Raw genomic sequence first — 12626 nt, 5'->3', positions numbered from 1 at the left:
GGCCACACACATTTTCTTGAGGACAAAAAGGGGGCTTTAACTACATGCTTCTTTTTCAACAAAGCATGTAGTTTGACTTTGACCCTGAGTGGAACGCAAAGAGTCCAGCAATCAAGATGTCTTGGCTACAGAAAAGACACTTTTCTGAGAAATCACTTAAATTCAATATTTTCAAAAAGTGAGCCAGACTCTGCCCATAAGAAAGGCCACACATTTTTCACTTGGACCATAGTATCCCTGAATCTTATTCATATTACCATAAATTTGAAAAAAATACTCTCAAGAGTGATCAGAGTGCTTTTAGGTACTTACTGATAAAATTATTACTAAAGCAATTTAGATCTCAAATTGCATAAGCCTTCATGTTTTGTTTAGTGTGGTTTTTTTATTGAGTATCTAATTGCTGTTGAGGAAGGAAAGACGTCCTGTAAACAACTCCTAGAAGCCAATTCTGCACTTATAGGAAGATGTAAAAAATTGCCTTTCCTGTTTTCCAGTTTGTTCCTGATGGGCTACATTGATACACGCATTCTTTCCCCATCCTATCTCAAAGCAACACAGACTGCATGATTAACAATCATTTTTCTTCCCCTCTTTTTCTTACCATTTTTGCCTGAGGAAGAAACCTGTGAGCTATGAAAGCTAGCACAATGAATGGTATGTCTTTTTGGTTGGCCTAATAAAGATATCACCACAATATATGCACTCTGTCAATGAGGACAGTGTGGTAACATCACAGAAGAATACTGCATGGGTTCTAAGACAAGGCAGCCCAGAGCTTCCGCATGCTAAATGAGTATACATCCTACAATATGCTCCATCTGGTGAATGGTAATGTGGGAATTATTCCTTGCATGTACTGTTATATTGGACTGTATAAGGACTAAAGTTGAATTTCAATTTTGACATGAAGTTGTTATGACTACTGGTCCCATTAATCTTGGGGTCCATCCTGTTCTGGATAAGGTACACTGATCCTTAAGGACCAGGGTAATAGCACTAGTTCTGCTCCTGAATGTTTTGGCAGCACCCAAGATAAAGGGCAGCTTTTATCAGTTTTGGTATGCATGACAGATATGCCCATTCCTTGTTTTTACCTGATTCATTTCAAAAGTAGATTGTAACCGTCAATGATTTTCTATCTGATGTGATGAACCAACTGTTTTTCTCAATGTGCCAGGGACCGTACTGTATTGTGGCATATTATTGTATTACTAAAGTGTCCTAGAAATTCCATGGACCAACAAATGAGTTTCCAGATCAGCATCAATCCATGTACCACCTTTGAAACACATTCAGAAACTACAGAACACTGCAGCTAGCATGTGAACAGGGGCTTGTCACACGGATTATGTTATGTGCCTTAAGAACATCACTGGCTCCCATGTGCCAGTCTGATAATATCAACCTTTGAAGTAATCACTGGATAGTGACCAAAATATTTAAACGACTGTCTATTCCCACAGGTGCCAGACCACAATGTGCACTTTTTACAAGTACGGTAATCAGAATGCAGGTGGATAGTAACACAAAACAGGACATTTTCTGTAGTGACAGTCTCCCATCCATTCCCCACAGGTCCAAATATCCAATTCCCCTTGAAATATGAATCTTTTGTTTTGGAGTGTCACTGCAGGACCTGGCTTAAGAAAGCTTTTTCATATTCTATATTTTCTGTTTTCTGACATAAGGGAATTCAGTGGATGTTACATACAGTTAAACATGCACACTCTGGAGTGAAACATTCAACTAGAAGATTTTCTGAAGAGAAGACAGTTACTTTATTTGATACATTCCTGAAAACTGATGGATGCTGAAGAGTGCTTCCAGATAGCTAGCTTTTACAAGTCTGCAATAGGCTTGTGTGGCCAAAATGGATACTTTTCTTTGTCCAACCTAGTTCCAGGAAATGCCTCGTAGTAATCCTCAAGGGTCATCTGGTCAAAAGGTATCATGTTTTTAAACTTCTGAAGCTTGAAAAGAAGAAATGATAAAAATTATTATCATGAGAAAGCACAACATGCTATAGCAAGATCTTTTTGTATGATAAAGATTAGCAGCATACCTCTTTCTCATACTGAACAATACGGTCTTTAGAAGCTTGTACGTAGGAAGCAGCACTCTTGTCCTGCAAAGAGAGCAAATTGTTCAGGTAACATCGTACTTACATTCTGAGACACTGACATAGTCTGAGAAACTAGACTTATTGATTCAATTTCCACAGCTCTGCAATATTCAATTCTGTTATGAATTTTTACCAGTAGTTCAAAAAAGTCACAGTAGGAACTATTTAAAAGGTGTATATACCATACAACTGGCAATGTCCTCAGAATAGTTTACAAATATGAAAACAAGAATAATCAATAAAGCCACATAAATCAGTCCAAATGATGTTAATTTATTCATTTTTCATTTTATTTAATTTAGTTAAAATCTTAGAATGTTAAGAACCAGCAATAAAACTTAAACAAAACAAGGAGTAAAAATAAAAACCAAGGAATGAAGGTCTGCTGGGCAAAGGACTTTTAGCCTAGCATCTGAATGTTATTAATGAAGATGCCAAGTGGATATCTCTGGGAAGGATATAACAAGACTTTCACAACAGGGGGAGGAAGGACCAGCTGTGAAAGTTCTTTCGTACATTACTTACCCATTCAAAATAAGGTAGTCCCTTAAAAACAATAATCATTTGTATGATGTACATATGAAGAAAAGATTATAACATAACAGCAAAATGTAAATTGAGATAATTTGTTTCCAAAAATCTAAATCAGATGGATTTTTCTATGCCTGCTTGGGAAGAATATATTCTATTATTCTCTGTATGGGATGTGGGCAATATATGCAAAGGAATTCGTGTGGCCAGAACTACTACATATACATTTCCATAGCAGCTAGTAGGTGCTCTGTACATGTTGTCATGTGTACACAGACAAACCACTGCATATACAGTCGGCCCTCCTTATTCACAGATTTCTTATACACCAATTCAAGCATCCACAGCTTGAAAATATCCCCCCCAAAAGTATAAATTCCAAATAGCAAACCTTGATTTTGCCATTTGATATAAGAAACATCATTTTGCTGTGCCATTATATGGGATTTGAGCATCCACGGATTTTGTTATCCATAAGGGATCCTGGAACCAAACCCCAGCGTATAACAAGGACCCACTGTACAAGATATACCCAATTCCTGAAATAATTACATTGGTTTTTTAGAGGCAAATGTACCACATGGCATGCATACATCCTACACATATGTGTACTTCATCTGGGATATAGCAGGCATATAGCAGGCATGGTCAGGAATACTAATAGAGAAGGGAGTTCAAGATGGATGGGAGTTTCTCAAAAGGGAGATACTGAAGGCACAAATTAAAACAGTTCCAGTGAGAAAGAAAAATGGGAGGTGTCGCAAGAACCCAGGATGGATGACCAAGGAACTTTCAGCTCAGCTAAATTTTAAACGGAGCATGTATAAGAAATGGGAAAATGGGGAAATCACCAAAGAGGAATTCAAACAAATAGCTAGCAAGTGTAGAGATAAGGTCAGAAAAGTTAAAGCACAGAATGAACTCAGGCTTGCTAGAGAGATTAAGAACAACAAAAAGGGCTTTCATGGATATGTCCGCAGCAAAAGGAAGAAGAAGGAAACGGTAGGGCCACTGCGTGGAGAAGATGGCAAAATGCTAACAGAGGACAGAGAAAAGGCAGAATTACTCAACACTTTCTTTGCCTCAGTCTTCTCAGAAAAGGCAAAGGGAACTCAACCTGAGGATAAAGGAGCAGAGGACAGAATAGGGGAATTTCAGCACAAAATAAGTAAAGAGATAGTACAGGAATTCCTTGTTAATCTAAATGAATTTAAGTCCCCAGGACCAGATGAACTACATCCAAGAGTATTAAAAGAACTGGCAAATGTAATATCGGAGCCAATGTCAATAATCTTTGAAAACTCCTGGAGAACAGGAGAAGATCCAGCAGACTGGAGGAGGGCAAATGTTGTCCCCATCTTCAAAAAGGGGAAGAAAGAGGATCCAAACAATTATTGGCCAGTTAGTCTGACATCAATCCCAGGAAAGATTCTAGAGCAGATCATTAAACAGTCTGTGAACATCTAGAAAGCAATGCCATAATCACAAAAAGTCAACATGGGTTTCAGAGAAACAAATCATGCCAGAAAAATCTGATCTCTTTCTTTGATAAAATTACTAGCTTGGTAGATGAAGGGAATGCTGTGAATATAGTATATCTTGATTTCAGTAAGGCCTTTGACAGGGTTCCCCATGATATTATTACAAACAAGCTTGTAAAATGTAGGCTAGACAAGGCAACTGTTACGTGGATTTGTAATTGGTTGACCGGCAGAACCCAAAGGGTGCTCAACAATGGCACCTTTTCATCCTGGAGAGAAGTAACCAATGGTGTTCCACGGGGCTCTGTCTTGGGCCCGGTACTGTTCAACATCTTTATCAATGACTTGGAGGAAAAAATTGGGGGAATACTTATCAAATTTGCAGATGACACCAAATTAGGAGGAATAGCTAATACTCCAGAGGACAGGATCAAAATTCAAAATGACCTGAATAGACTAGAAAGCTGGGCAACAGCTAACAAAATGAACTTCAACAGGGAAAATGTAAGGTACTGCACTTAGGGTGAAAAAATGAAATGCACAGATATAGGATGGGGGACACCTGGCTTAAGGAGACAACATGTGAAAGGGATCTAGGAGTCCAAGTAGACTACAAGCTGAACATGAGTCAACAGTGCGATGCAGCAGCTAACAAGGCCAATGCGATTTTAGGCTGCATCAATAGAAGTATAGTGTCTAGATCAAGGGAAGTAAAAGTGCCACTATATTCTGCTCTGGTCAGGCCCCACCTGGAATATTGTGTCCAGTTCTGGGCGCCACAATTCAAAAAGGACATTGAGAAACTGGAGCGTGTCCAAAGGAGGGTGACTAAAATGGTCAAGGGTCTGGAAACCTTGCCCTATGAGGAACGCCTTAGGGAGCTGGGGATGTTTAGCCTGGAGAAAAGAAGGTTAAGAGGTGATATGATAGCTCTGTTTAAATATTTGAAGGGATGTCATATTGAGGAGGGAGCAAGCTTGTTTTCTGCTGCTCCAGAGACTAGGACCCGGAGCAATGGATGCAAGCTGCAGGAAAAGAGATTCCACCTCAACATTAGGAGGAACTTCCTGACAGTAAGGGCTCTTCGACAGTGGAACACACTTCCTCTGAGTGTAGTGGAGTCTCCTTCCTTGGAGGTCTTCAAACGGAGGCTGGATGGCCATCTGTCGGGGATGCTTTGATTTGGATTTCCTGCATGGCAGGGGGTTGGACTGGATGGCCCTTGTGGTCTCTTCCAACTCTATGATTCTATGTTGGGCCTTTCCCAGTGTGTGAACTAGCCTCAGACATTGCCTCTCACAGTTTTTAACATATTTTAATGTTCAGTTTTTCCCTTCAGTCACAACCTAAACTGAATCATTATAACTTCTTGTGCCTGGGCAAAAGAAACTGGAAAGCTTTTGTCATCTTCAATAGAAACACACATACATACAGTCTGAGGCTTGTAACCATTGTAGTTAGAACTGACCTCACCAGTTAGAAATGACTTCACTAGTGTCACCATTCTATCTGTGAAAAATATCTGAAATACTGTACAGCAATTCATAAGCAAATGAAATGGAGCCAGTGTGGTGGAGTGTGTTGAACATTGGACTAGGAGTCTGGAGACCAGAGTTTAAATCTCTGGAAACCCACTGGGTGACCTTGGGCAAGTCACATTCTCTCGGTCTCACAGGAAGGCAATGGCAAACTTCCTGCCTTAGGATCACCAGAAATATCAGAAATGACTTAAAGGCACACAACAAAAACAAGCAGGTGGGCCCAGTACATGTTCAGTGTCTAACCACATTTATCAAAATGGAATTTGTAGGAACAGCACAACACGGCAAGATCCCCAGTGGGTTGCTGTTGTACACATATCATCCTCATGTAGTCAAAAGGTGCGATACAACTGCATAAAACAACAGATCACTTACAGCTTCTTTCTCTTGGGCATCTATCTTTGCTGACTGGGTATCTACAGGCTCAGGAATCTTGAGTGCTTTAAACTGTGAAATTTAAGAAAAAATAGATTTTAAGCATGTTGTTTCTAATTTTGTCAATACCATGTTTGTAAACAAGAGTAAAGTGTTCCCAAGTAGCCCTGCTTGTGTCTTCCCTCGGAAACTGAGATGGCTGTAATGTATGATTTGAAGTTACTACCATTTCAGTTCACTAGCCTCCTCTCTGAGAACATCTGATTAAAAGATAGATAGAAGTGAGCTGCTTAGAATGGTACAAAACATCTGAGGCCTAACTGAAATCAGTTATTTTTGTTGTTTGCTTGCAAGCACTCATGAAGAAGGTTTCTATAAACAGAAAGATAGTTAAGCATATTCTATTGCAACCCATAAAATTTAAATAGTTCATAGTCTTTATGTCATCAGTATTATTTGGATGAAACTCTCATAAGTTTATTTTTCTATCTCACACTCAGAGAACCAACCATAGGACACAGAGTGCAAACTTCTAAGTTGCAATGTCCACATTTGAAACTAGCCTCTTTTAGGCTTGCACAAAATACGCAGACTCATTTACTGAAGAGGGAGGGGAGGAGTGAATGAATGAATTCAAAAAGTTTTACTATTTCTTGTAATTACTATTTGATGAGGCAAGGCAGGAACATCTTGATAGCATTCCAACATTACAGAAACTTAATCCGTTTATTCCCTTTTCCACCACAGGTCACTCACTCTCAAACAGCTTTCAGGTTTTTTTAGCAAGCAGTCAATGAAAAATGGTAGCTAAATTGTAAAGTTTATAGTTTGGATCACAAAATTTACTCTCAAGTGCTACACTAAAGACCCAGAAAGAGTCCATTAACCACAAAAAAAGTGACAGAATAATTTAGACTGTGGACAAACACATAAAGCAAAGTAAGGACTGTAATGAGGGTATGTATAAGGAATTCTGAGAACCACTGTGGTGTAGTGGCCTTGGTGTTGGACTAGAATCCTGGAGACCAGGTTACAAATCCCTGTTCAGCCATGGAAACCCACTGAGTGACTTTGGCCAAGTCACACTCCCTCAGCCTTGGAAAAAGACAAAGACAAAGCTCCTCTGAACAAATCTTGCCAAGAAAACCCCTGGTAGGTTTGATTTAGGGTCAGAAATGACTTGGACACACAACAACAAGAAATGCCTGTATTTTGAGACACATACCTACCAGGCAAATAGTCAACCAACCAACCAACCAACCAACCAATAGCGTATTGCATCAACTTTATGTTTTACAGTATAAGACTTAAAAGGAACTGTATATGGTTACTCCAACATATTGTTCTACAAGTCTGTGGCTACAAGTGCTGAAGGCAAGAGAATGGACCAAGGACCCCAAGACAGAAAAAAATGGCTACAACTTTAGGTACCATAAATATTTTTCAACCCAACCACAACTCTATTACCACATAGCTGCTAGAAAACATTATAATCAGTATGACTTCTAGATTATATAGCATCTAAAGAGCCTCCATCTGAACTCAGAAACATGCAACATCTCATAATACAGGCTCACCTTCTTCTCAAATTCATCCACCATGCCAGCTTTGGCAATTGTAGTCTTGTAAAAAGCCCAGTCAATAGCTGGGGGAGCCTCTGGCAAAGAAGTAAGCCTATTCAGATGGAGAAAAGCATATTAGAATTATAGGACATTCTAGACTATTACTAGTTCTGCAACTTTCCTTGCCTCCCACCTAAGAACAGATAGCTAAAGTTGCCAACTTTCTCAGCTATTCATACAACTGTAAATCATTACTGTAATATTGTGATCATACACACTAGCTACAGAACCAATAATCTAATTTTTATATTGCCTATTATTCTAAATCAGTGGTTTCCAATCTTTGCTCCTCCGTTTGTTTGGACTTCAGTTCCCAGAAGCCCAGCCAATTTGGCTAACAGTCAGGAATTATGGGAGCAGAAATCCAAATCATCTGAAGGACCAAAGGGTGGGAACCACTGGTCTAGAGTGACAGAGATGGTTCTGTTAAAACGTGAATGTTTATGTTAAAGAAAAAAGCTCCAGTCAGTTCCCCCCAAAAAACTTCCATCATGTGACAGCTAAGATCCCACTTATATCTTAATCAGATTTCAATTATACTGCTCCTACAGCAAAGGCCTATCCTCCTTCAAGACTAGAAGTATCACAGGTGTGCTGGAGAACAAAATAAAATTAACTCTGGGCTGGAACAGATCGGCGCATTTAGATGATGCCTGCCCCGACGACACCCCCAAGATAGCGTCACAGCACCTGCCCGACCAGACAACGGACAGCACTGTGGTGCTCTAGCGGTGTGGCATTTACATGCTACAGAAGCGCCACAGGAGTGCTGCAAAGCTTTGGCAGTGGTGGAAAGGGTGCCTTTTTGCTGGCTCAAAAAGGAACAGCATTTTGCCACCTTTTCTTGAGCTGGCAAATAGCCGGATTGGGGCTGCAGCATGAGGCTACCGCGGCCCCAATCTAGTGCTCAAAGGGGCAGAATCACAGCATCCATTTAGGGCCATCTTCAATAAGATGATTACTTATGTCAGCAACAGAAGGTAGAGGACATTAATAATGCACATGGATAAAAATTTAGTGACTAGTTCAGTGGTTAACACAATCTGTAAAATACAAAAAAACTGCATTTCATTCCATTCAATCATACAAATTAACACAACCAACATGCTTGAAACCAGCCACTGCACACAAATGTATTCGACCTAAGAAACACTGGACTTAATTCTACTGTCCTTCTATCCACAATGTCATTTTCTCACTCAGAAATACTCACTTTGCTGAGAGAGCATCACTGCGTGTTTTCAGGGCAATGAACATGGGTTTCTGATTGGGAGGCACTCGCTCAGCAAATGCCACCCAGTCAACTGCTTTTAGAGCAGCTCTGCGGCCAGCCATTATTTCAAACTAGGAAAACAGAAAACCCATAAGGTAAGAAAAACAAGAATATCATAGCATAGTAGGTTATTTTTGATAGCACATTTACAGGATAAAAAAGGAAAATGAACAAGAATAAATATAAATAAACTCTTTGCTTAAACAAACAAACAAACAAACAAAAACTATGTCTGCAATCTAGTGCATACTTACTGGCCTGGGGAAAAACATTATGAAATGATTTATAAATTGTAATTAAGCTCAAAACCATGCCCTCTATTTCATACCAAAAAAAAAAAAAAAAGGATGGGGGAAAGGTTGTTTCAAAAACAACAACCAAAGCCCCTATTTTGTTTTGTGTTTTTGTTTGTTTGTTTGTTTGTTTAAACCAGGCCTCTCCCCTCCCCCTGGATTTAAACCAGGTTTTTGTTGAGTAGTTTTGCATTAATGTGTAGCACTACATTAGTACAGGGCTAAATCAGAAAATTAAGCAGCAAAATGCAGTACGTATGTGATGGTAGCCAGCTTAAATAATAATTGTTCTTTTTAAAAGTGCTCTATTAAAGCAAATTGGTTTTGGTTCAAGCCATGTTAATTGAAGGATTTGTTCCTGAATGACCTTTCTTGCACTATAAAATAAAGTGATTAAAAAGAAGCAACTGACAATGGATACTGGTGTAACAATGAACAACTGCAAATAAACTGTAAAAATTAAAATGTTTAAACTCAAACAGTTATTCTTGTTCCAGGAAGAGTATTGTTTTAGTAAGAGAATCCCATTTTGGGAGAAAGGCAGGATATAAATCCAATAAATAAAAGAATATAGGGTTGGGAAATAGTTATAGCAGCCAGACCTAGCAGGAGTATGTATGCTTTTTTAAAAAAATCATTTGGATTAAACCATGGTTTAAACCAACTTGGTTTAAACTAGCCAACCCTGAGAAGAAGAAAAAAGAAATCAAAACAGTTTTCCTTACTTGGAAAAATTACTGTTACACTACTACTGTGTCATAAATAATCGTGTAAAATAACATCCCAAATCCACAAAAGAGTGATTCCTTTATTAGACCACCAACATGCACAAATTACATGATGAATACTTTCAAAACTCCACTGGCTTCTTCATCAGGCAAAAGAGTTAAAAATCAAACAGGAGAAAGAAGTGAAGAAGTCAGTGGAGCTTTGAAAACTTGCATCATATATTTTGTGCATTTTGGTGGGCCCAATAAAGATATTGCATTTTTATGGATTTTAGACATATGACACAGTTTGTATTTTAAACTCCTCCCCCTTCAGTTCATACAAGCACCCATCCAAAGAAGTGGGTGCTGCTTGCATACACTTTGGCTTCACAGACAGATGTTTCTCTGCCTTCTTCCCAGCCTCAGTTTTAACCTGGGTCCTCAGGCAGTCTTTGTCCTGCTTCCTCACTGCAGTGTATTTTGTGCATTTTGGTTGTCCCAATGAAGGTACAGCTGTTCTGCTGGATTATGGCTGGAGACTAGGATTCGAACCCCACCTTGGCCATGTAAACCCACTGGGTGACCTTAGAATCACAGAGCTGGAAGAAAACTCAGGGGCCATCCAGTCCAACCCCATTCTGCCATGCAGGAATTCACAATCAAAGCACTCCTGACCGATGACCATCCAGCCTCTGTTTAAAGATCTCCAAAGGAGACTCTGCCACACTCCAAGAGAGAGTGTCCCACTGTCAAACAGCCCTTACTGTCAGGAAGCTTTTCCTAATGTTGAGGTGGAATCTCTTTTCCTGCAGCTTGCATCCATTGCTCTGGGTCCTAGTCTCTGGAGCAGCAGAAAACAAGCTTGCTCTATCCTCAGTTGTTGTTATTATTATTATTATTATTACTATTATTTTATATCCAGCCTTTCTCCCAATATAGGGACTCAAGGAAGCAAACAAGTATAAAACAATACAATTTAAAAGCAATACAAAATATTACAATACATAAATGCAAAATTTTAAAGGCAATTAAACAATTTTAAGGATTATAACAGTTATAAATTAAAATGTAATAAAATAAAATACAAACCATTAAAATTCGTATAGGCCAGCATTAAAAACCCACCCAGTCCTATCATATCACCTCTTAGCCTTCTCTTCTCTAGACTGGCCTTGGGCCAGTCACAATCTCTCAGCCTCAGAGGGAGGCACTGTCAAGCCCCTTCTGAAGAAACCTGCCAAGGAAATCCTCTGAGAGGGTTGCCTTAGGGTCACCATAAGTCAGAAACACCTTGAAGGCACACAACAACAGCAACAAGGCAAACCTATCGTGGGGTTTCCTTTGGCAGGTTGCTTCAGAGGAGGTCTTGCCACTGCCACCCTCTGAGGCTGAGAGAATGTGACTTGACCCAATGGGTTTACAGGGGTGACCCTGGGCAAGTCCCTGGCTATGCTTTATAAATAATCATGCCAGATGGCCCTCCTTCTGTGGCTCCCAATGACAGAATTCCCAGATGGCATAAGCGCAAAGGAGGACGCGACCAAAGAAGAGCCAAAACACTCAAATCCAAATATAAAGCCTTGCTTCTTAGTCCTGCTCAAAATGGAGGGCCTTCTGGAGTCCCTCCCGGGCAGAAGGCTAAGAGGGAGGGCGTGTCCTGGAAAAGGAGGACGGGTGTGATGCCCTGCCGGCGGGGCATACTCCAACAAAGGACAGTGCTTGCTCATAGGGAAGTCACTGGGGGAGACCTGCTCTGGGCAAGCCTTGTCCAGAGATGCTCTCGGGGCAACTACTCCCCGATGCTTCCCTCTGGGCAAGCCCTGCCTTTCCCTCAGAGAGGGCGCCTATAGGGCTCAGGGGACCCAGCCTCCCTCCCTGAGAACCCGCTCACCTTCAGCCACCCTCTCCTCCGCGACCCCAAGCACGCCGGAAGTGCCAGGCCGGAAGTGGAGCCAGAAGGGGGCCAATCAGGAGAGGGAGAGCGCCGGAAGTACTTTGAGGCAGCCCAGGCAGGCAGAGGAGCCGTTCAGTCCTGGCCAGGAGCCAGGGGGCCCAGGGCAGGCCTCCCCTTGCCATGCTTCATGCCTTTTCCGCATCTTAATCTCTTTACACTTGACTTTAGCACTGGATTTGTTTTAAACTATCGCAGCAGTTTAATTCAGTTTTAATATACTGTTTTGTATGCTTTAGCCGTATGGTGTTTTCAATGTTGTGAGCTGCCCTGAGTCCCAGCCTTGGAGAAGGGCCAGATACTACTACTACTAATAATAATAATAATGGTAATAGTAAGGCTGAGAGAATGCAGCTTGCCCAAGGGCACCCAAGGGTTTTCCATGGCTGGGCCGGGATCTGGACCCTGGTCTCCAGAGTCCTAGTCCTACTGGAGCAGATTAACATAAAACCAGAATTACTAGGGAGACCAGGGGCCGATTGGAAAGGAAAACATGGTTCTCTATTGCCACAGCGTCCCCAGAAGTGAGCCAAGCTTGTTATAGTACTTTGAACAAAGAAAACTACAAATCACATTTCATTGGTTACGTATGAAATAAACAGATAGTTGGCTCTTCTTATACACGGATTTTTTATACCTGGATTCAAGCATCCACCATTTGAAAATGTTCCAAAAAAGTACAAATTTCAAATACCAGACCTTGATGTTCCATTTTTTATTAGGG

The 12626-nt window shown here is 40.5% G+C and overlaps 1 protein-coding gene across 1 annotated transcript; it reads right to left on the bottom strand.

Annotated features, from left to right (window-relative positions):
* Positions 1–1757: 1757 nt before the first annotated feature.
* LOC149322195 (ATP synthase peripheral stalk subunit d, mitochondrial-like) lies at positions 1758–11923 on the bottom strand. The gene is made up of 6 exons (XM_089507825.1): positions 11843–11923; positions 8889–9019; positions 7631–7727; positions 6054–6125; positions 2066–2128; positions 1758–1973 (listed from the first exon to the last, which is right to left on the bottom strand). Exons 2-6 carry the CDS (start codon positions 9008–9010, stop codon positions 1842–1844), a joined length of 486 nt encoding a protein of 161 aa, XP_089363951.1. The 5' UTR covers positions 9011–9019; positions 11843–11923; the 3' UTR covers positions 1758–1841.
* Positions 11924–12626: the final 703 nt, after the last annotated feature.

The sequence above is a fragment of the Sceloporus occidentalis genome, unplaced genomic scaffold (genome assembly GCF_023333645.1).
Source record: "Sceloporus occidentalis isolate IW3139 unplaced genomic scaffold, rSceOcc1.0.p SCAF_1, whole genome shotgun sequence".
In the NCBI taxonomy this organism is placed as follows: Eukaryota; Metazoa; Chordata; class Lepidosauria; order Squamata; family Phrynosomatidae; genus Sceloporus; species Sceloporus occidentalis.
This window is presented reverse-complemented; position numbering and strand designations above follow the sequence as displayed.

Coding starts and splice junctions, on each gene's coding strand:
- LOC149322195 (XM_089507825.1), bottom strand. CDS start 9,010: ATGGCTGGCCGCAGAGCTGCTCTAAAAGCAGTTGACTGGGTGGCATTT. Junction 2,129..6,053: donor ATGCCCAAGAGAAAGAAGCT/GTAAGTGATCTG, acceptor CTCTCTTTGCAG/GACAAGAGTGCTGCTTCCTA. Junction 1,974..2,065: donor TTGTTCAGTATGAGAAAGAG/GTATGCTGCTAA, acceptor CTTCTTTTCAAG/CTTCAGAAGTTTAAAAACAT.